A 24549-nucleotide genomic window follows, 5' to 3' on the forward strand; every position below is an offset into this window, starting at 1 on the left:
ATCCTTGCCAAGCAAACCCCAAATGGGGTCACAAAGAGTTGGACAGGACTGAAAAGAGTGAACAGCAACGCGGGGAAGCAAGAGTGAATGGGCCCAAACAGAGTAAGTCTAGTGCCCCTTCCACATTCACTTAGGTCCAAATCAACAAAATTTATTGATCACCTACTATGTACAGGGTGTTATGCTAGGAGCTGGGCATGCAACCTCATAGTCTAATAGGGGAGACAACATGAAACAGCTACATAGAAAGGAGAGAGAAATTGGTTTAATTGGAGGTAATCAATAGAGGGACAGTATTAGAAATTAAGGGGGATCTAGAGAGGTTTTCTGTAGATGAGACTTTAGTTAAGACTTGAAAAAAGCCAGAGGGTGGAAAATGAGGAAAACATTCCAGACATGGGACAATAGCATGAATTTAGGGTTATCATTTAGTTATCAATTGGGAACAATAGATGAAAATGATAGAAAGGGTAATTACTAGATGACCTCTGAACTTCTCCCCATTTTGAGATTCTGTGATTCTACAATTGGCTCCCTTGGCAAAACTGGAGGTCTTTGAGTGAAGGAAAAGGGAGGGAGTGGGCATTTATCTAGCACCTACTATGTGTTGGGCACTGTGCCAAGCACTTTTTATAAATATTATCTCTTGATCCTCACAACAACCCTGGAGGAAGGTACTATCATGATCCCCATTTGACAATTGAGGAAACTGAATCAAACAACACTCACCCAGGGTCACCTAGGTAATGAGTGCCTGAGGCCAGATTTGAACTCAGGTCTTCCTGATTCCAGACTAAGCTCCCTATCCATTTCCCCACAAGTTGCCTCAAGACTGGGCAGGATGGGGCAGCTAGGTGGCCGCAGTGGATAAAACACCGGCCCTGGAGTCAGGAGGACCTGAGTTCAAATCCAGCCTGAGACACTTAGCACTTACTAGCTGTGTGACCTTGGGCAAGCCACTTAACCCCGTTGAAACCATTGCCTAGCCAAAAAAAAAAAAAAAAGAGAGAGATCCACTGGCATCTACCCCTATGGCCACGCAGGATTCCAGGAACCTACCCATTCCCTATCTTCCCCTACAGATCTAGATGAATGTGTTGGGGAGAAAGAATGTGCACCCCATGGCGAGTGTCTCAACACCCACGGGTCCTTCTTCTGCCTCTGTGCCCCTGGCTTCTCTAGTGAGCCTGGGGGCACCAGCTGCCAGGGTAAGTGGCTCTGAGGATACATGATCAGCCCTTCAACTTGGGGTGTAACCAGTTCTCAATGCCAAGATTTGGGCACTAAGAGCCATGGACAGATTGCTAGGACTAAAATAGAAGCCAGGTCTTATCAGGCCTCAGCTGAGATGGACTCTGCCTTCTTTGCCTTTATCCCATCCCATTGTATTGACTACTGTTCTCTCCTTCCACTTCCACTTCTGCTTCTGGTTTGTCCAGGCCTCTCCTGTTTGGAGAATCTCAGCTCTGGGCTTTCCCGTCCTCTCCCCTGGCCTCTCCATCTCTACCTACCTATCCCTTGCCCACTACACTGGGTACCCCAACCTGTGGAAGAAGATCTCCCCAGGAGGAGGCAGCTGAGAAGAGTCCCAGCCTTAGACAAGGGGATGCTCCTTGGCTTTCTCTTTTAGATGTCGATGAGTGTGCAGACGTAGACAGGTGCCTGGGAGGGCAATGTCTCAACACAGAGGGTTCCTTCGTCTGTGTGTGTGAGAGTGGATTCCAGCCGTCTCCAGAGAATGGGGAGTGTGTGGGTAAGGACTGGACTGGCTTGGCCTGGGCCACAATAGACTTGTGCTTCTGTTCAGAACAGAGAAGATTTGATATGATGAAGAGTCCTAGACCCGGCCTCAAGATAACTGAATTTAAATCCCAGCTGTGATATTTGTTATCTGTGTCACTATAACTTTCTGAAGTCTCAGTTTCTTCCTCTATAAAACGGGGATAATACTTGTACCACCTAACTCATTGGCTTCATGTAGGGAAAAATCCCATCTAAATGTGAGTTACTATTTCATCCCCTTCTGTCCATCTTCAGCTTTTTCCTGATTCTAACAATATTATAAACCTAAAAGGTTTACCTTTTAGGAAACCTACAGATTTCTAGCACTGGATGGTTCCCTAAGTTCCCATGGGCATTAGAAGTGGTATCTTTATTAAGCATCCACTGTGTACACAGAACTGAGCTAGAGATTGAGAGAATCCAAGAGAAGTAAAAGTTTCCTGTCCTCAATGAGCTTATAGTCTAGATGTAATTTTCTTTTAAAGTCCTTTCACACATCTATCTTTCTGAGAGCTTATGGAAGCCCTGGGGCTGGGAAAGTTGTTCCACAATAGGTAGGAGAGGGGGCTGACATTACCATACTTGCATAGAACAGACCAGGGTCCCCACAGGGTTAAAAAGAGAAGTAATCCATACCAGTAAGCTGGAGCTGACTTCTATTTCCTTTCCTCCTCCTTTGGCTCTTGTGTGTTTGTGCTGGTTGCAGATGTGGATGAATGTAAGGACTACGGGGACACAGTGTGTGGGACCTGGCGGTGTGAGAACAGTCCTGGATCGTACCGCTGTATCTTAGGCTGTCAGCCTGGCTTCCACATGACCCCGACAGGAGACTGTATTGGTAAGGCAGAGCTAAAAGAGCTGTGGGAGAGCTCAGAGGACTGTTATGAGGACCAGAGGTCCAGGGAAAGGGATGAAGGAGGAAGAAACATGGAGAAGGAAAAGGGTCTATCTATACCCTTCTCTTCCATCTCTCAGACATAGATGAATGTGCCAACGAGACCTTGTGTGGGAACCATGGCTTCTGTGATAACACTGATGGTTCTTTCCGCTGCCTGTGTGACCGTGGCTATGAGTCTTCACCCTCTGGCTGGGACTGTATTGGTGAGAATCCCACTAGCCATCCCTGGAGGAATGACAGATCCTTCCCTCCCTCTCCAAAGGTCTTGAGCATCCTGCCATGGGAGCTCCTGTGGCCTTCTAAATCACTCAGATGATGAATAAGTCCCAAGGAAGAGAAAGCACAGAGAACAGACCTACTCTGTGTTTAGTTCTGTGGGGGACACAGAAGGCACATTCTCTTGCCCTCAAGAGATCATTGTACAATTGGTGATAGAAAACAGTAACAAACAAGAGAGGAAAAAACCTCAGCATATAAGAAAGTCAATGTGGTATAATGGAAAGGACATTGGAACTGGGAATCAGGTGACCCCTAGGTTCAAGCCTCAGCTCTGTCACTATTTGACTATATGAATTTGGGCAAATAGCTGGATACTTCTAGGCTCTGATTTCCTTCCATCACTGACAATCTGTGATTGTACATAATAAATTATGTGGGAACTGGAAAAGTGAATCAGTAAGGCCTAATGTTGTTTCAGAAGCCTTCATGGAGGAAGATTAGGTTTCATCCAGTCTTTAACTTGGCTCTTTTTTTTTTTTTTGTCCAGGGGTTTCAGAGAAGTAGAGGCGGGCAGGATCTGCCATCTTAGAGCAATTTGCTTCAAAGCTAACACCCAGAGCCTCCCAGGAAAGACAGCAGACCTTGTCTCTTTCCTCTTCCTTTCTGTCCACAATCCTGAACACATCTTTCTACCTCCTTCCATCCTCCCACCCACATACACATATCTACACACTCATTCCCCTATCACTTCCCTCAAGACCATCCTGCTTGCTTGTTTGTCCTGGGGATTAAGAGTTTGGAGAAGATGAGTTAATGGGGTGCCATATTGGCTGGAGGCAGAGGTCGGGAACAAGGGATCAGGCCATTGTCTCCTGCAGAAGCTGCCTTTTTCCTTCTGTCTGTCACTAACTGTCCTTGTCCTGTACAGATGTGAATGAGTGTGAGCTGATGGTGGCCGTGTGTGGGGCTGCACTCTGTGAGAACGTGGAAGGCTCCTTCTTATGTCTCTGTGCCAACGACAATGAAGAATACGATGCACAGGATGGCCGTTGCCGCCAACGGGCTGTTGGAGGTGAGGGGTCTGCGGTGGGTGGGCCGTGGGCCAGAAGGGTAGTAGATGGGAACTGGGTGAGGCAGAGCCTGGAGAGAAGGTGCTAATTAATGACAAGAAGTAGACCAAGGGGAAGAAAGGAGTTTTTCCATCATCTCTGGAGATCAGGCAGACACTCACCCAGCTCTAAGGATATTCTGCTCCAGCCCATGGTTTTCCAGGAGACAAATTATTTTTGAACCAGTTTACTTTGGGGTGAACTTATATAGGAGGCTGAAAAATATCAAATTAAATTGGACCCCGAAGGCCTGCCCTAGATGCAGTGTGATCCCTCTGGCTGAATCTGGGCCATGAAGGAACACAATCAGACTGATTTCCGTCAAATACAGGCCAAGAAAGCATCGAGGGACCCACTGGGGAACACTTCGCCGGACCAGAGCGCAAACTCTGCTACTCAGGCTCAAGCAACCCGTCGACCTGCACCAGCATTCTGGGCCGCAACACCACAAGAGAGGAGTGTTGCTGCACGCAGGGAGCCAGCTGGGGAGACGGCTGCGACCCCTGCCCTTTCCCTGGCACAGGTAGGGGGTCCCAGGAGCCAGCATGGGAGCATGGGGCTCCGGGAAAGCCTCTAAATCTGCTGGGGGATGAAACAACATGAGCAGGAGGAAAGAAAGGAGAGGTGAGGGCAAAGGCTTTCACTTCATCTGAGCTCTGGCTTCTCTCTTTACCACTCTCCCCAGTGGAATTCAGCGAGATCTGTCCCAGTGGGAAGGGATATATCCCTGTGGAAGGCACCTGGATGTTTGGACAAACCACATATACTGGTAAGGGCTTTCCCCAGAACTTTCCGCCTCTACTTCATCCTTGCCGATTCCTACCTCCTGAGCAGATGGGGAGATCCTCGTGAGATTTTTTTCATCTGAGATGCCAACCAGGGTTTTGGCCATTTAGTCAATAATAGTCAATAAACATTTATTAAGCACCTACTATGAACCAAGCACTATACAAATACACATAAAAACAAGACCATCCCTGTTCTCAAAGAGCTTATAGTCTAAGGGAGGAGACAATGCATGGAAGGCAGCTGAAAAGTGAAAAGTAGGATGGGGGAAAACATAACCCCCAACTTTTTTTCACTTCCTGAGTACTTTAGCTAAAGGCATTTTCAGCTGAGTATCCCCAACGACGTCTAAAAGCCCTCAACTCAACTTCAGGTTTCTTCTGTTGCCCTTACAAACCATCAGTTTCCTTCTTCCCTGTATTTGTTCCCTACATAAGAAACCAGTCTAGGACTGCCATCTCAGAAGCCATCACTCTCTCTCCTACTCATAGCCACATGAACACAGGGGAAGAGGAGAAAAAAAGAGACAGCTGAGAGTATTACAATGTCCTGCCTGCCTCCCCCTTTCCCTGACCCATCCCACTACAGGATGTAGGGGAGTAGAGTCCCAATATTCTGGGAGTTCAGATAGGAGAGACCCTGTCCCTGATGGCAACTCTGTCCCCATTCAGACGCAGATGAGTGCGCGATGTTTGGCTCAGAGCTCTGTCACAATGGCCAGTGCCTCAACACAGTGCCTGGATACATCTGCCTTTGCAACCCTGGCTATCGCTATGATGCCTCCCACATGGTGTGTGAAGGTAAGATCTGTCCTCCCCCTAGGAAAAGTGATATCTTCTCAAGGAAAGGAGCTTCCCTACCTGGGGAGATACCTGGCTAGGCACCCTGGTTGTGTTAGTGGCTCATACCTCTAAGGTGAGGGGATTCATAGAGCTTTCAGGGTTCCATCATACTGCCTCAGGAGTGACACAGCCCCTGAAACTCTATTTTACAAAGACAAGTGACAGGCTTAGCCATGTGCAGGAATCCCGGAAGGAAGGATCCCAATGATGCAGCTAAATGGAACAGTGGATAGAGCACTAGATTTAAATCTGGAAGACTTGAATTCAAATATTGCCTTTGATAAGAACTAGCTATGCGACCTTGGTAAGTCACTTAACTTTTGTCAGCGTCAGTTTCCTCAGTATAAATGGGGATAATAGCACCTGTGTCCCAGAGTTGTTCTGAATATCAAATAAGATAAGATAGGTCAATTGCTTTGCAATTAAAGTTCTAAGTAAGGGAAAGCCAAGTGGTGCAGTGGATAGAGCACTGGTCCTGGAGTCAGGAGGACCTGATTTCAAATGCAGCCTCAGATACTTGACACTTCCTGGCTGTGTGACCCTGGGCAAGTCACTTAACCCCAATTGCCTCACCAAAAAGCAAAAAAAAAAAAGTTCTAAATAAATTCTATCATCATCCATGTGGAAAGAGCCATGACACCGAAGCCTTCAGTTGGGATGTGAAGGATGGAGAAACTGCGACATTGTTGTTATTTATTTACATTAACTCCTCAATTCTATGCCCACAGTTAGTTCACAGCCTTGTTGGTCCTCAGTTCCCGTCTCCTCCCCTGCTCCTGCCACCCAGCCTCTTCCCTGTCTTTCCCACAGATCATGATGAGTGCCAGGACACCGCCTGTGAGAATGGAGAGTGTGTGAACACAGATGGCTCTTTCCACTGCTTCTGCAGTCCCCCACTGGTCCTGGACCACAGCCAGAGGCACTGTGTGAACAGCACGGGTAGCATGGGTAAAACGAGGGCAGCGCACACACCATGGGAGCTGAGGCGGGGAGCTGGGATGCCAAGACTTGATATCTTTTTGTCCTTTGGCAGACCTCCCAGACCACGACATCCACACGGACATCTGCTGGAAAAAAGTCACCAATTATGTCTGCAGCCAGCCCTTTCGAGGTCACCGTACCACCTACACAGAGTGCTGCTGCCAGGATGGCGAGGCCTGGAGTCAGCAGTGTGCCCTGTGCCCCCCCAGGAATTCTGGTGAGAGGGAAGTCTGGCTGGGCTGGGCTGGGCTGGGCTGGGCATCCATAGCCCTGGGCCAGAGGCAACAGGATGGAGAGATTCCTAAGGATTTCCCATTAGCTGGAGAGGTGAGAATCTGCAAAGGGAAATAGTAAGAGTTGGAGTGCCATCACTCTCTATTTAAATCACATTAACATGCCCTCTGTGCTCTGGGGGAATAGGGACCAGGCTGAGGGTTGAGAAGGCACTAGTTGCTCTAAATTTGTACTCAAAGCTTTTCTCTCCTCTCTGATAGAGGTCTTTGCTCAGCTGTGCAACGTGGCCAGGATAGAGGCTGAACGGGAAGCTGGCCTTCACCCCCGGCCAGGCTATGAGTATGGCCCAGGACCCGATGACCTGCACTATGGCCTCTATAGCCCTGAGGGGGCCCCCTTTTATAACTACCTGACTCCAGAAGAGGGTGCTTCTGAGCCCCCATTCCTGAATCCTGCCAGCCACCCAGTGCCCAATCTTCCTGCCCCTGAGCCACCACTGCAGCCTTCAGAAGTCCAGCCCCACTTTGTGGGCGGTCAGCCAGGTTTGTGCTACGTGCTCTCAGCAGTGGTGGGCAGGAGGTGGGATCAAGTACCTTTTCCTATTTCTCTCTTCAAACCCAACTTGGTAATTCCTCTCCCCCAAGGTTAGAAAAGGGAAGCCTGGCCTTACCATTGAAAGCCATAGAATCAAAGGACAGAAAAGGACCTAGTGCCACTTAGCCTCTCTAAGCCTCAGTTTTCCCATCTGTAAAATGAGAGCAGAAGGAATAGAACACGTCATGTCTCCAAGTCCAGTGCTCATTCCATGACCCTGCACTGACTGCCTCTCATGAAGAAGCTAATTTAGGGGGTAGGAACCTCCATGTTGCAATCATCAAACATTTAATGAGCAGTAACATTAGGCTAATTACAATATGTTGAGACACTGGGGTATTAGACTCTCAAGCATCTAGAATGTATAGATATGTATGACATGGCCCCTGATCTTAACCTGCTTACATGTAGGACCGAGTATCTGCCTATGTGTGTATGCATACTTCCCTTTGGGTCTATTTTTCTCACTCATCTTAAAAACTAATGAATTAATAATTCATTCAAGAATTATTTCTTAACCACCCACTGCATGCAAAGCACTGTGGTAGGCACTGGGGGAATTAAAATTCAATTGAAAAATTGAATGCAATTACAATTCAAACATGCCCTCATGGTGTTTACGATTGTGGGGGAGACTGTATGTAGCATCCTCCGTACATCCTTCACATATGTAATACCATAAAAAAAAAGTGTACTAACTATAAGTGAAAAATAGAATATTATCAGAAAGATATACAAATTGACATACAGTTGGAGAAAGAAAATGCCATTCTAGCTGGCCTTTGAAGGATGGGTAGGATTTCAAAGGGCACATATGGTAAAGATAGGAAATTCCTGCAAAAAAAGTACTATGAACCAAGTCATAGAGGTAGGAAGGCATAGCATGTGTACAAGAGACCATATTTGTTGCTGTTCAGTCATTTTCAGTCCTATCCAACTCTTCACCGCCCCTTTTCTAGGCAGAGATACTAGAGTGGATTGCCATTTCCTTCTCCAGCTCATTTTACACGTGAGGAAACTGAGGCAAACAAGGTTAAGTAATTTGCTCAGGGTCACATAACTTGGAAGTATCTGAGGCTGGATTTGAACTCAGGTCTTCCTGACTCCATGCCTGGCACCTAGCTGTCCAAGGGACCATGAGCTGTCTGTTAAAGCTGGAGTGTAATGGGAGATACAGCTTAAAAGTAGGGGAGGTGCTTGCTTAGTGGTGAAAAGCCTTGAATGCTTTAAATCTGAACCCTCATGTCTCCAACCATCTGACTACCTTGGGGCCAGATCTCAGGGTCTGCTTAAAATGGACACAAAGGATATATACATACATGCATACACTATACATATACACACACACACATATATGTATGCAACAAAACATATCTTCATTTGGCATTTCTGGGGAAATTTCATGACACCTCTGAAGATCACTGTTAATAAATGTTCTGAAATGTTATCACTGGGAGAACAGAATTGGGTTACGTATCCTTCTGTCCTCTGAATCCCCAGGAAATTATGACAGCTTTGAAGGTCTCCGAGCAGAGGAGTGTGGCATCCTCAATGGCTGTGAGAATGGCCACTGTGTCCGAGTAGAGGAGGGCTATACCTGTGATTGCTTTGAAGGCTTCCAGCTGAATGCAGCCCAGATGGCCTGTGTGGGTAAGTTTAGAATGGGATACAGGGGCAGGGAATGGAATTCCCAGGGCGGGGGTTACTGTGGCCGTGTCGTGTGGTATTGACAAGAAAGACTAAGGACCTAAATGGCCGGTTATGGTCTCCTTGCAATTATTGAAGGTGATCTGGAAGCCCACTGCTGTTCCTTGGTGAGTCTACCTGGAATCAGTCAGCTCCCAAGTGCCTAGGGAGGTTTATGCTGTGGAGATTCTCCGGACAGGACTGGAAAAGGGACAAGATTTCTATAGCTGCTACCCTGGGGATTGGTACAGGACCATTGCCTTGTACTCTTCAGGAGAAAGTATTACTTCCTATATTTAAAGGACAAAGGGAAAAAAGATAAAAAAATTTTTAAAAAAGGAGAAAGGCAGACTAGGTTTTGTTCACAAAGGCCAGTGAATCAGGCAAGCTTTAACCATGTCTAGCTCACTGCCTCATCCACTCTCTTATAGATGTAAATGAATGTGAGGATATGCACGGGCCCGCAGATCTCTGTGCACATGGTCACTGTGAGAACACCGAGGGCTCCTACTACTGCCGATGCTCTCTGGGTTATGTGGCCATGGCGGGTCCCCCCCGCTGTATCCCCAAGGAGTAGTGAAGAACACCCCCTGGAAATGGCCCCACAGCCACCCACAAGGGCCCTGAGGAGTCTGTCCCAACAAGGAAGATACCATGATGGCAGCAATGAGGGGGCTGGAGGCTCCGCCCCCAACAAGCCTATTCATCTCCCGACATCTCTCATGGCTGTGGTCCACAGAGGACCTGCTTCAGCCATGAGTTTCCAGCTTGGCTCAAACATCACCAACTGCTTTGATGCTTCAGCCACTGGTCATGGGGCCTGTTTCGTTGCCTTTTCCTGGCCTTGCCCTGTGATACTTGCTGAGGGAGGAAGAACCTGTTCTGTTCCCTCCAAACAGTGCATATCCGCAGGGTCCTTTAGCCTCACACTCTAGGCATCACATTCCAGCTATGACTCTACGTGCAAATGAACCCACAGCTACAAAAGAGGCAAATAGCTGCCTCACCCTTTGGCCTTCAGAGTCCGTTGTGCTGGACGGGGATTCGAGTTTTGCTGATGACTCCAAGCCCCCTGTTTGGAGGACTTCTGTCTCTACTAGGCTGGGCTGGGCCCTTCTTTTGATGTATCTCCATTCTATAGCCATTTCTGTGACCCCAGGTGGGCAGCAGAGACCCTCACCACAGAGAAGCAAGACTGATACCAGCCTTCTTGTGTGCAGGAGATTCGAGAGAAGGGAAGCAGACAGATCCAAAAGAAATGAGATGAAAGGGGGATAGGGGTAGGGGAGAAGAGAAGGAGAATGGGGAGCAAAGGAGAAAGAGCCAGAATTTTACACGAGTCTAAAGGAACCATTTCAGTGGCTTCAGCTTGGTAAACTTGCATTTCCTGGCAGGTCACAGCCCTGTGTGCACCAGTAGCAGGGCTGTTGCAAGATGCCCCCATCTCCAACAGACCTTTGTAAAATACACATAGCTTTTTATAGGAACCAAATCTCTCTTGTTGCTCTCCTTTTTTGAAAACCAGTTTGATGTGTTATAAATAAAAAGGTCTATTTTCTGGCCCCTGGATTACAATGTATGTATTGTGTATTTTTTTTACCTCTGCTTAAGCAATTCAGTTTCAATTGAATTCAAATAGGTAGTGGATGCCTATCTGTTTGATAGACGCTGTTTGGAGCTGAGAAAGGTCCAGGGCAGAGTGGAGCAATGTTGCTGGAAACCAGGATTAATGAAAGCACATGAGACATTTGGAAACCCTTATCATCAAGCTTTCCTAGACTACAGTGCACAGAAAGGGAAGTAGCAGTGTCACTTCAGATATAATTTTTAATCTCTGCTTTGAAACCCTGGTCCCCATAGAAAAATGCAATTTTTTGACCTTGACATCTATTTTGTTTTGTGAAGGGTCTGCTTTAATCTAGCAATAATTGGAGAAGAATATGTCACATTCAGACTGATAGAGACATAAAGGACTCTTTATATAGATTGTCTACACCTAAAACCTTGCAGGTGTATGCCAGTAGAGATGTCCTGTGACCACTGCGGTGCCAGTGACAGATGGAAACGCAAAAGGGCAAATTTTTGGGGAAACAGGTTGTCAGAGAGTCAGGCCCCAGCATGCCCTGTATCTTGCCACCTAATCCAAGATTAGTCTGAGTCTCCACTTCTGTAACTGGCTTTCTGCTTCTATATTGGATTTATTGACCCTGAAGAAATTTTTGCACCGACCCAACATGACCTTTGGACTCATGTGAACCATAATTCAGACTGTCTTCTCTGGAAGGGAATTGCATCTCCTAAGTCCGTTTTCTTGCCCTAATCCCCAAAACATGTACACTTCTGATACTCTCTCTTTCCCCCAGAGGATCCAGCATAGGCCATGTTTGCTTGGGTGCTTACTAACTTAAAGCCTCTTGGGTACAACTTTCCTCCTGGACCTCAGTTCCCTGACTCTTTGATCACTAAGGCCCTTTATAGTTCTAAATCCCATCACTGTAGATGAATGTTGTTATTAAGGGCATAAGGAATTTGTAAGTTTTTAAAAACTTTTAGGTGGGCTTTGGATAGCTGCTTTCCTAAATGGCAAAATCCAAGTTGGTTGGGACCATTACCTCGAGAACTGAGAGGTAGGAAGAGCTCACAAATGGGATAGGATAAATATGAAATGGTAAATAGACTCTTCTAATAGGCCCAGAGGTAAGACCTATGGCTGGAATCCTTGACCAAAAGGGAACTTTGAAATAGCTCTGGACCAGAGCAACTCGCATTAAACACCAATGTACCAAGCACTGTGATAAGTATTTTGCAAATACCTCTTTTGATCATAACCCTGGGAAGTAGGTGCTATTATTGTCACCTTTTGACAGTTGAGGAAACTGAGGCAGACAGAGATGAAGTGACTTGCCTAGAGTTGCACAGGCTGGGTCAAGGCTGTCCGCTGTGCCACCTAGCTGCCTTTGAGGAGGGCAAAGACGCTTTAAAGCTGGAAAAGAAAAGGAGTCCTGAAGTGGGGGTAGGGGGAAAGCCTGTGATAATCAGGATCACGGCAGCTGGCCTATATGGTAGCTAGATGACACAGGGGACAGAGTGCCAGACCCACCCAGAGTCATGGAGACCTGAGTTTAAATATGGCCTCAGACACTTCCTAGCTGTGTGACCCTGGGCATGTCACCTAACCTCTGTTTGCCTCAATGTCCTCATCTATAAAATGGGGATAATAAGGGCATCTCCCTCCCAGGGTTGCGAGAATCAAATGAGATAATATTTGTAAAGCATTTTGCACAGTGCCTAGTATATAACGGGAGCTATTATTAGCCATTATTATTATATGCTAGTTAGTATAGGGTCTGACAAAATAGCATTTCACCTAAGTACAATACTAGCTTAATGCTGAACTTTTTGTGGGAGCAAAGAATTAGAAGCAAAGTAGATGCCCATCAACTGTGCAGCAGATGACAAATTACGGTGCGTGAATGTAATGGGATTACTATACTGGAAGAAATTATGGCTATGGAGACGACGTCAGAGAAGTGTGAGTAGACTTCTAAACTGATGCAGAGTACAGTATAAATAGAAAGTAAATACAGATGTAATGAAGAACCAGGAAAACAATATATATGACTAAAACAATGTAAACAGAGGGAGTGACAAAACAAAGCCTGCACACTATAATTATAACGACCAAACTACACCAGAGAGAAGAGATAAGAAAACGTGTCGGCCTCTCTTCTTTGTGGAGTTGGGGGACCAATGTATAGAATGTCACATAACTTATCAGTTCCAGTCCCAGGTTAGTTTTGCTGAACTGCTTTTTTTTTTCCTTTTCCTTTTTTATTCTTTATTACAAGGGATGGCTTTCTGGGTAGGAGAAGGGAGAGGGAAGGGAAATGAAAACAAAAATACATAAAATTTTGTATAGAAATATAATTTTTTAAAAATTTGAAAGGCTAATGAAAGTGGTCAAGACAATTTTGAGAACTGGATTAGATGTAGGGAGATGGTAGAAGCTATATCAGCCATTTATCCATAGAGAGAATATGAAGATTTTATTATATTTCCATGTTCCATAAATTTGTTAATCTCATACTTTAAGTTTTTTATAAATTTTGTTCTATTTATGTTTTATTATTTACAAAATGCTCTTTTTGGACATTCCAAACTTTGTCCTAAGTAAATGAAAGAAAAGAGCTTCTACCCAAGAGATCGGAGAGAATCTAAGAGAATCTAGATACTTATTAGTCACCAATCATCTAGTGCAAGCCACACAGTCCAATTAATGCATGAAAGGAATCCCTTTTATAACATACTCAATTACAATAAATTGATTTAAAAAAAACCCTTCTAGGTGGCTCAGCGGTTAGAGTGCCTGGCCTGGAATTCAGGAAGAGTTCAGGTCAGGAAGACCTGAGTGAAATCTTGCCTTAGACACTACTAGCTGTGTGACCCTGGAAGTCACTTAATCCCATTTGCCCCAGTTTCCTCATCTGTACAATGAACTGGAGAAGGAAATGGCAAACCACTCCAGTATGTTTGCCAAGAAAACCCCAAACGGGATCATGAAGAGTCAGACACAACTGAAAAATAACTCAACAACAACAAATAAAACCCCCTCAGGATGGAAACTGGCCGCTTCCTGAAGCAACCCTTTCTGCTTTGGGAAGTTCTAATTTTTAGGGGATTTTTCCTTCGTTCTCGCCTCTTGAGTCTAACAGAAGAAATCTAATCCTTCTTCCTTATAACAGTCCTCCAAAAAAATATGACAACTATAATGTCATCCATTTTGCTCCCCAACCACGCACCCCAAATCTCCAGGCTAAACACTCCTAGTTCCTTCAACTAATCCTCCTATGACATGGACTCTAGGTCCATCCTGGTTGTCCTCTGATGGATACTTCCCAGCTTTTTCATGCCCTTCTTAAACTGCCTTTCCCAGAACTGAACCCAGTACTACTTGATAAGATCTGAGAAAGGCAGAACATGGTAGGACATTGTAAACAATGTAGTAGCTTCCCCACTCCATTAAACAAAGAAGCCTTAGAGAAATTAAAAAAAAAAAACCCTGACATCCTGCGGAGTAAGACTTGCAGTCATAGCCAAAGCCTCCCTTTCCTGAGGGCCAGAAATGTGAATATTAATTAGCTGTCAATTTCCCCAGTTCCCCCTAACATGAATTAGTGCTAGTACTAAACCCTGACCTGCACTCCAGGCTCCCCACTCCCTGCCTCTAGTGTCCAGTCCTGTTTGACCCAGACAAGATCCCTATAATAACCTACTGTACTTCTCTATATTGGGCACATAGCTCCATTGAGGACCTCAGCATATTGTCCTGTGTCTATTTTCACTGACCAGCCTTCCATTGCATGAGAATCTCTCCTCAACAAAGCAGATTTGCTGCATCCTCTTATAAGCACCAGGTCTCCTTACATTGGACCTTGGTGTTCTGAACCTGCCTAAGTCTGTGCTGACAGACTGGAAGCCATGCCTCTTTTGATTTAGCCTGCGGTAGCATTAGCTTTTTTTTTTGGCTGCCACATCATACTGCTGAGTCAGTTATGATGAGCTTGCAGTCTACTAAAACCTACAAATCTTTTTTGGAATAACTGCTATCTGATAATGCCTCACTCATCTTATGAAGTTATTTTTTGGGGGGAGGGGTACCCAAGTATGAGACCACATTCTTCCTTACTCTATTTTATCCCGTTAGATTCAGCCCACAAAGATGCCTTTCTCCAAGTCATTGATAAAAATGCTGAATAGCACAGGTAGTCAGGGTTACTCCACTGGAGGGCTCATATCACGTTTACATTTAATCATTATCAACTGTTCTTTGAATCCAGCCATCTAATCACTTCTGAATCCATATAATTGTACTATTGTCTAAACAAAGCCCTGCAATCTTCTCCACAAAAATAGTGTGAGATACTTTATCAGGACCTTGGCAAAAACCTAAATCTACAGCCTCACCTGATCTGTTTGGAAAGTGGTGGCTAAGAGCAGCTAGGTGGCGTAGTGAATAAAGTACTAGCCCTGGAGTCAGGAGGACCTGAGTTCAAATGCGGCCTCAGACATATAACACTTACTAGCTGTGTGACCCTGGGCAAGTCACTTAACTGCAATTGCCTCGCCAAAAACAAATCAAATAGGAACCTAAAGTGGTGCCTGGTTATTGTCCTTCATTCTCCAAGAGAACCAAAATGACATCACTATGCTGGGGTCAAGGTACAGTGGGTCTGACTGAGACTGATCAGATCAATAGGAGCTTGGAAGGCTCTACCACAGGCTGGGCACAGATAGTCCATATAAACCAAGGAGTGAGGTTTGTGTCCTCAAACTTTTTGATCTCTGGACTCCTTTACAACTTTTAAAAATTATCAAAGATCGCAAAGAGCTTTTGTTTATTTTGTTTATGCAATCAATATTTACTGTATTAGAATTTAAAACTCATAAAATTTTAAAATATATATTTATTCATTTTAAAATAACAATAAGCCCATTGCACATTAATATAAGGAACATATTTTGATGAAAAATAACTGTTTTCCAAAATAAAAAACATTCACTAAGAAAATTGATATCGCTTTACATATTTTTGCAAACCTCTAATAACTGGCTTAAGAAGAGATAGCTAGATTCTCGTATCTGCTTCTGCAAACAGTATGTTGTAATATGTTGTTTTGGTTGAAGTATTTGAAGAAAATCTGGCTTCACAGAAGATATGTAGTTCAAAAAGGGGAAAGTATTTTAATAGGCAAATAACATTTCAGTATCATGAAAATAGTTTCGACTTTACCCCTACAAAGGTCTCAGGCACCCCCAGCAGAACACAGACATCCCGAATCCTGACCACCTTTTCCAGTACTGGCTACACTATTTCTCTTGGCCCACTGACCAAGGTGGGGGAGTTAGATTGCTCAAGGTTCTCCCCATACTTCCATCACTTAGTAAATTCTCCTCCTTTGAGGTTCATGCTATTCATCTCTATCATCCAATTAAATCCTGGTAGCTATTGTCTACAGACCTCCGGGTCACTCTTCTTTCCTCAGAGTTCACTACATGGCCTCCAACTTTTTCTCCCCTCCCCAACTCCTGCCTTCATACGTAGGAACTTCAACAAACATATTATCTCTCCTTCAAACATCCTACCCACTCAGTTCTTCTACCTACTCATTTTCCTTGACCCATTCTTCCAACCCACTTTGGCCACACTCTCGTTGCTATCCTCAATCTTGCTATCACTCGCAAATACACCAACTCCCTGTTCAAAAATTCTGAAATCCCCTTTTCTGGCCAAAATCTATTGGCTTTCCACTTCTCCCTTTACCTTCCCTCACCAAACCCTACTCTTGTTCCATGCCATGACATCTAATTCCTCAAACCCTCAAACCTTCTGTCTTCTCCTAGGCCATCTCTTCTGTACTTGCCAATCTCTCTTCTTTTCCCCATCTTGACCCCTTGGTGAACCAGTTCAACTCTACATTGTCCTGTTCTCTTGAACCCCCTTATCATATACCACCAAAGCCCTTCATAATCTAGCTTCCTCCTACCTTTTCAGTTTTCTTATACCTTATACTCCTCCATGTATGCTTCAATCCAGTAACACTGGTCTCCTAGCTGTTCTTCCAACAAGACAAGATTTTAGCTAGACGTTAGTGTCACTGGATCAAAGCGTACATGGAGGGGTATAAGATATAATCAGGCAGCTAGATGGTGCAGTAAACAGAGTACCGGGCCCTGGAGTCAGGAGAATCCGAGTTTAAATCTGGCCTCAGATACTTACTAGTTGTGTGACCCTAGGCAAGTCACTTTACCTTGTTTGCTTCAATTTCCTCATCTGTAAAATGAGTTAGAGAAGGAAATGGCAAACTGTTCTAGTATCTTTGTCAAGAAATCCCTAATGGGGGGCAGCTAGGTGGCGCAGCGGGTAAAGCACAGGCCCTGGAGTCAGGAGGACCTGAGCTCAAATCCGGCCTCAGACACATAACAGTTACTAGCTGTGTGACCCTGGGCAAGTCATTTAACCCCATTGCCTAGCCAAAAAAAAAAAAAGGAATTCCAAATGAGGTGATGAAGAGTCAGATATAACTGAAATGACTCAACACTAACAACAAGGTATAAGAAGAGTGGAAAGGTAGGAGGGGCCCGGGTTATGAAAAGCTTTCAAAGTCAAGCAGAGGATGTTATATTTGATCTTGGGTGTGATAAGGAACCACAGGAGTTTACTGAATAGGGGGAAGCCTGCAGGGTGACTTAGTAAGATCTGTACTTTAGGAAAATCACTTTGACAGCTGAGCTGAAGATGGATTGTAGCAAGGAGAGACTTGTGGCCAGCAGACCAACCAGCAGACTATTGTAATTAATAACCTAGGTGCGAAGTGAAGAGGGCTGGTACTAGGGTGGAGGCACAGTCTGAGAAGAGAAAGAGCATGTGTGAGGCAGGTTACAAGGGAAACAACAGGCCTGGGAAACAGATTGGATGTAAGGGGTGAGATAGAGAACTAGTGAAGAGTTGAGAATGATGCCTGGGTGACTGGGAGGATAGGGGTGACCTGGATAGTAATGACAACTTTTGGAAGAAGACTGGGGTTTTTTTGTTGGTTTGTTTGTTTGTTTGTTTGCTTGTTTTCGGGGAGAGGTGGGATAAAGGAGGAGATAATGAGTTCTGTTTTGTACATATTGAGTTTAAGACGTTTATAAGACACCCAGTTCAAGATGTCTAACTGGCAGCTGGAGATGAGAGCCTGGAGGTCAGAGGAGAGGGAGGTTAGGGCTGGATAAGTAGATTTGAGAATCAGGGCTGACAAGATCACCCAGCCAGATAGTATGGAAGGAGGAGATAAGAGGGTCTAGGACAAAGCCTGTGAACACCTGCATTCTAGAATTTTCCCACAAACTGCAGGCCGGCTCAGTGGCCTATAGCTTTCACGACTCTACTCTCTTCCCTTTTCTGAACAGCTAGGCATAAGCCCTTCTGCAGGCCTGTGGTACATTTCCCATATGACCTTTCACATATTAATGACCAGGCTCATAATCCTATTTGTCAGTTCTCTAAGTGCATAGTTCATTGGTGCCAGCGAATCTATTCAGTGATAATTAGGTACTTTCTTACTGTCTATTTATCTCAGGTACCAACTCCTCCCAAGTCATTTTTGTTCTTGTATTTCTGGTGCAAAGGTCCCTCTTCTCCCCTGAAACAAAATGAGTGTTGAGTAGTTTTACCTTCTCAGTCAGTTATCTCTCTGTCCAGGATATATCATCATCCTGTCCACCTCAAACAAAGGTCCTTCTGTGAGCACCCTTTTTCTCCCAGCATAGTGAATATAGCTAGTATTGACACAATACTTTAAGGTTTGCAAAGCAATTTACACATATTATCCCCTTTCATCCTCACCACAGCCCCTGGGGATAGATGCTATTATTATACCCACTTTACAGATAAGGAAAATGAGATGAGAGATGTTAAGGAATTTGCCTAGGGTAACATAACTAATAAGCGACTGAGGTAGGATTTTAATTCCAGTCTTCTTGACTTCAAGTCTAGCCCTCAATCAACGTCACGTAGCTGCTTTCAGGGTGTGGGACTGTTAGAGAATTATGAAAATCTCAGGGACAGCATTTTGAGGCTCATCTTCAAAGTACTGTTCCCTACCACCCTACTTAGGTTATTATTTTTTTGATAGGAACTCTAGCTGTCTCCCATAGTAGCTTCAGTAAGCACCAGAACTAACCACTTAACATTGGAAATCTTTGGGATCACGAATAGTTTGAGGCTAGTGAGCTCACTAGGGGAACCCTAAAACCACACACAGCTCCAGGCAACCAAGGTGAAAGAATTCAAATGACTTGACTAGCCTTTGAGCTCACTGTGACTCTCCCCACCATCTTGAATTTGGCCACTCACAACCCTGAAGTCACTACTCACAGAACACTTTGTTTTGTGGTCACGATTCTGTGATTAGCAGAAGAGGGAGAAGTAGCTTCTGTTCTGGCAATGTGAAGGTTAAAAAATCCTGGGTCACATCCAGTAAAAGAGAATAGATTATAAGGTTTAAAAGGAGGATGGGATGCTTTATTGTCATCTAAAATGGGAGAAATCAACAAGGTAAAGAAGAAGGTAACTTCTAGCTTACAAAAATTGAGTTACAGAATTCTTAGATTAAGGGGGCCACCTAGCAGCATTTGAGAGGTACAGCTACCACCACAGATGACTAAAATGCCTCCCTCTTTTAGTATTAAATTATCAGAAGTATTTTGCAGTCAAAGAGCCAGGTGACAATTCTTTTAAAAGGAGCAAAACCAAATTTCCCTTTTAATGTAATTTTTTGTTGTTGTATTTTTTTTTTCTTCTAGAAAATGTAGGCAACCAGGGATTGTAAGAGAGTAACCAAATGTGAAATATTGGTGGTTCCCCTGGTGAAAGCCTGGAAAAAGTGAAGAGGTCCTCAAACTCTAGGACATTTGTATATAGACATATAACATCGTGATTACAGTGTGGTAAGGGGAATCAGCTAAGACACTGAGAAGGGAGAGTGGGAGTTGGGAGCAAGGAAGGGAAAATGCCTGTTCATCCTCAGCTTTGTGTCAGAGGGTTGCTTAAGACCATGTTCTTTGGCTAGACCATCCACCAGCAGGGCAGCCTACTTTACTTTTCCTACGGATGTTTCTACCAGATTCTCTTTACCCTTCTTCCCCTCTATACTTCCTCTTAATAACCAAAGATCTAGAGCAGTTATCTCAGCAACAAATGACCTCTGAAAATCTCTATTTACAAAGCAATGAGTAGGCAAAAGGAACCAGTCCCAGTGAAAGTCAATGAAGGGGCCATTTTCCTGACACATTGACTGAGTAGCACTATCTAAGAGCTTCACTAATGATTCCCATTTCCACAAGGTTCTGAACTTCCACGTGGAAGCCAAGAGGGATTGGGTCAGAAATTAGTTTATGCATTATTGGAAGCCATTATCATATAGGAGATGTGTCTCCAAAATTAGTTCCAGACCTTGGCTGAAATACCCCTCACTGCAGCAGATAGGAGTTGAAAACAGATCTTTAAGACTAGGCCATATTTCTTTCTCCATTGTTGCTATTTCTTTGTTAGAAGAAAGCCAGATCAGATGGCCCAGATACCCACTTTTATGCAGCCAAGCCCACAATAAACAAGGCCTTGAGGATCTTTACTTCCAAAGTCCAGCCAAAGAGATTCCTGATACCAATGCAGCCTGGTAAATTCTTCCTAAGTGTGTTCCCATAATGGAAAAACAAAATGCCAAGGCTTTTCTCTGCCTCTCTGGCCTGTCAGGAAGAGGTATCTGGACATAAAAGGCTTGCAAAAGAAGGAACTGGATCTGTGCTAGGTATTCCCCAATCCACTGCTCCTCTGAAGCGAATCTGCTCAATGGCCTCTTTGTCTGATGGTCCCACTTTCCACCATTCTAAATGCATCATAGACTTGGAACTTCCTCCTTTCCCACCAAGCCCACGGAGATTGATTTTTCATTATTTTGGCAGTTCCTCAAGTTCTAAGTCTTTTTTGAAGCTTTCCCAGACTGATGAAATGAGACAATGAATTTAAAAACCACCCTCTCTAAACATAAAACTCTTTGAATAACTTGTTATGTTAACTACTAACCTTTGACTTCTATACCATAAGACATGTTTTTGACTAGGGTGAGTCAACTTAATGGTTTGTTTATGGAACCAACAAATGAAGCTTTGTTGGTCCTCATTTAAAGTCCGTTAGCTCACCAAAAGGGCACACCAAGTACAGGCTGGAACAAAAGAAAATAAAGGCAAGCCCAATTTATTACCCTTTAATCTACTTTCTACAGAGGGCTCACTTTATTGCGTGCAATATCCCCTCATGAGAATTACAGAGTACCAGTAACATCTTCAATTGAACATCTTCAATTCTTCAACTTCCAATGGAATTATATACCAGATATAGAATCACTAGAGCAAAACCCTCAAGATTAAAAGAGATCATAACCCAGTAAGGTAGACATTTTACGAATTACATAGACTTTAGCACTTGGGGCAAGCACTTCAGGTCCTATGGCCCGAAGCTAAGTTGCAGGCTTATGTGGTACTATTGGTCCTAGGGCAGTTCTGCCTGCCAGCTCCAGCGATTCTGTCCAAGCACCCCTACTTCCTGTAAAAGGAGCAGTAGCCACTGACTCTGCCTAGCAAAGGAAAGGAGGAGAGCAGAGAATGAGAGGATAGACGGCTATGTTGGATCTGAGGGAAAGGGAAGGGCAACGGGAAAGTGAACCAGGACCAGTCCAGCACAGGGAGGTTATTCAGGACGGGGACTACCTCCCCATCTAGCAGTGATTGCTCAACTATCTCACAAGAAGTTGAGCTGATTCTGCCAACTCAGGAAGAAAAATAAGAGTAGTGGGGAAATGGCTGCTAGAACAAGCCTACTCCTGCAAAAGCCACACCAGCTGAACCAAGGTCAAGAAATCCAAAGAGAAACTGGAATATTTTACTTCTTCCTCCCATGAACCTCCCAAGAGGTCAAGCAGAATCCCAACGGCAACAGGAAAGGGGAACAGCAGAAAAGCCAGAGCCGGCCAAGGTAACCTCCCAAGATGAGTGAAGATGGCCAGGGACACATGGGACTCACAAGGCTTAGTGTCCAGAAGCAGTAAGAGCTCCCTTGAGAAAACTCCTGGGTGGGGACCTTTTAGAAGTTTTGGAGAGCTCAAACCGGGACATCCGAGGCCCAAGGGCTCTGAGATCCCAAACGCTCTCTACTACACGCCAGAGAAATCCTTCAAGATACAATGCACTGAACCTCAAAAATCCAGGGGCCCAACCAAGAGTATACTGGAGTCAGCTCCCACAGCCTAAAGAGAGTTGATCACTATATTTTAACTTTGGAGATCAGAAAACACCACAAATAAGGGCTTGATTTATTATTTTGTTGATTATCTAGACTTAAAAAATTTTAAAAGTTTGTCATGCATTTTCAGATATTTGGTTGGTAAACATTTACCAGCACATACCTGGGTCTAACCCTAGGAGGTGGAGAGAAATTCAAGAACTGGGCAAGACCAAACAGGGCCTACCACATCTGCCCAAAAGTGCAGCAGGGATTAGCGCAGGGCTCTAGTACAAAGCCCCAGCTAGGAAAATGAAGTTGGAAAGACAAATAAGTTAAAAAACATACTCACCAGCACAAAAACTATTGCAAATATAGAGATCTCCCCCAAAATGAGTGAATAACTCAGTAACAAATTGCAAGCAGTTTCCTTTTTTTAAGAAAAAAAATGGATTTTCTACAGGGACTATATGAATTCCTAGAAGAAATAAAGCAAGAGATTTTTAAAAAATGAAATAAAAGTTCTAGAGGAAAGAACTAGAAGAAAAATAAGCAGATTAAAACAGAAAGTGGAAAACCTTACCTAAGAAACAGACTACATAAAAAACTAGAATAGACCAAAGAGAAATCTGTAATTATATGAGATGGCAAGAAATATTAGAACAAAATCAAGAAGCAGAAGAAAATGTATCCTATAATGGCACAGTAAATAAAGCACCATGCCTGGAGTCAGGAAGACCTGAGTTTAAATCTGGTCTCAGACACTAGTTATGTGATGCTGGTAAATCACTTAACCTCTATTTGCCTCAGTTTCCTCATATGTAAAATAAGGATAATAATAGCATCTGCCTCCCAGGGTTGTTGTGATGAGATAATAATTATAAAAAGTTTAGTATAGTGCCTAGCACATAGTAAGCACTATATAAATGTTAGCTAGCATTATCATTGTTATATCTGATATAAAAAACAACTTACCTGGGAAACAGGTCAAGGAGAGATAATTACAAATCACTGGACTCCCTGCAAATCATGATTGAAAAAAAAAAAAAGACCGGACACTATATTGCAAGAAATAATAAATGATCTATTAGAATCAAAGGGAAAAGTAAAGATAAAAAGAATCCATTGATGCCCTCCTGAAAGGAATCCCCCAAAGAAAACCCTAGGAATGTCATAGCCAAAATTCAAAGCTATAAAATCAAAGAAAAAATACTGCAAACATCCAAAAAGAGGCAGTTGAAGGTAATGTCACTCATATAACACCTCGTAGCTTCTACTGAGAAAAAAAAAGAGAGAGAGAGATCTTGGAATACAATATTCCAAAAAGCAAAAGTCTTACAACCAAGAGTAAGTATACAAAGCTGAGACTAATCCTAAAGAGGAAAAAAATATTTTTTATGGAGTAGAGAGCTTTAAAGCATTTCTGATTAAAAAAAAAAGACCCGAGCTGAATTAAACTTTCTATATTTGCATTAAAATACAAACACATGGGTACTGAAAAACCTAGAAAGGTAAATTTATTTGAGCATTTGGAAGGAGCTGTATGATTACGTAGTGCTAATACTTTAATGGGGGAGAAGAAACAACTATCTCTTCAGAACCTTAATGTCTTCAAAGGGTACTGAGAAACTTAAGGAAAATAGATCCATAGAATAATGGACAATAAAAATAGATTAGTTCTGTTCTGAGGACTTGAAGAGGAAAGAAAAAAAAGTATGTATGTGTGGTACAAGGAGTAATACACTACTACAAAAAGGAGGAAGAAGAGGGCAGAAGTCGTAATTTCTCATAATTGGGATATAGGACTTGTTGTTGTTGTTCAGTCGTGTTTGACTTTCCACGACCCCATTTGGGGTTTTCTTGGCAAAGATACTGCAGTGGTTTGCCATTTCCTCTCCAGCTCATTCTACAGATGAGGAAACTGAGGAAAACAGGGTGAAATGACTTGCCCCAGGTCTAGTTAATTGTCTGAAGCCAGATTTGAAGCCAGAAAGATGAGCCTTCCTGACTCCAGGCCAGATGCTCTATCCACTGTGCCACCAACTGCCTGGGATATATGATAAGAACATATAAACATGAGGGAAGGAGCACACATCATATGAATCTCATTCTTATCTGAAACGGTCAAAGGAAGATTGAATTTATTCAGATAAAGTTTGTTATATACATCAAATACACCAAAACACAACAAACTCAATGAAGAAAAAAGCAGGGTTGGAGAGGAAAGGTTAAAAAGGAGGATGATGCCAGGGAGAGAAAAGTCACAAGGAAAAGAAACTTCCTAATATGGAAACAGGAATTGAAATGAGGAAGAGTGGGGAGGGGAAGAAAAGCAAAAAACTAGAATCTAAGGGAGCGCTTTTAGACCGTTGGGGAATGGCTGACCAAATTGTATGTAGTATATGAATGTGACAGGATATTATTGCACTGTGGGAAATGACAAAAGTTTATTTCAGAGAATCCTGGATAGTATGAACTGATGGAGAGTGAAGTGAGCAGAACCAAGAGGAGGATTTATACAAGAACAATGGTAGGCCAGAACTCTGTTAATTCAGGTTTGGTACAGGGATGAAACGAGACACTCATAGGTGCATGAGT

At 43.8% G+C, this 24549-nt stretch overlaps 1 protein-coding gene across 1 annotated transcript in view; it reads left to right on the top strand.

Annotated features, from left to right (window-relative positions):
• LTBP2 (latent transforming growth factor beta binding protein 2) overlaps positions 1-10700 on the top strand; it is a 191518-nt gene extending 180818 nt beyond the window's left edge. The window contains 13 exon segments of the mRNA XM_020986296.2: positions 1083-1208; positions 1631-1753; positions 2489-2620; positions 2758-2883; positions 3828-3971; positions 4340-4531; positions 4694-4777; positions 5466-5594; positions 6447-6584; positions 6670-6834; positions 7112-7393; positions 8946-9095; positions 9563-10700. Of these exon segments, the coding sequence (XP_020841955.1) occupies positions 1083-1208; positions 1631-1753; positions 2489-2620; positions 2758-2883; positions 3828-3971; positions 4340-4531; positions 4694-4777; positions 5466-5594; positions 6447-6584; positions 6670-6834; positions 7112-7393; positions 8946-9095; positions 9563-9708 (1937 nt within the window). The 3' untranslated portion in view covers positions 9709-10700.
• Positions 10701-24549: the final 13849 nt, after the last annotated feature.

The sequence above is a fragment of the Phascolarctos cinereus genome, unplaced genomic scaffold (assembly GCF_003287225.1).
Source record: "Phascolarctos cinereus isolate Bilbo 61053 unplaced genomic scaffold, phaCin_HiC Scaffold_3;HRSCAF=262, whole genome shotgun sequence".
Taxonomy (NCBI): Eukaryota; Metazoa; Chordata; class Mammalia; order Diprotodontia; family Phascolarctidae; genus Phascolarctos; species Phascolarctos cinereus.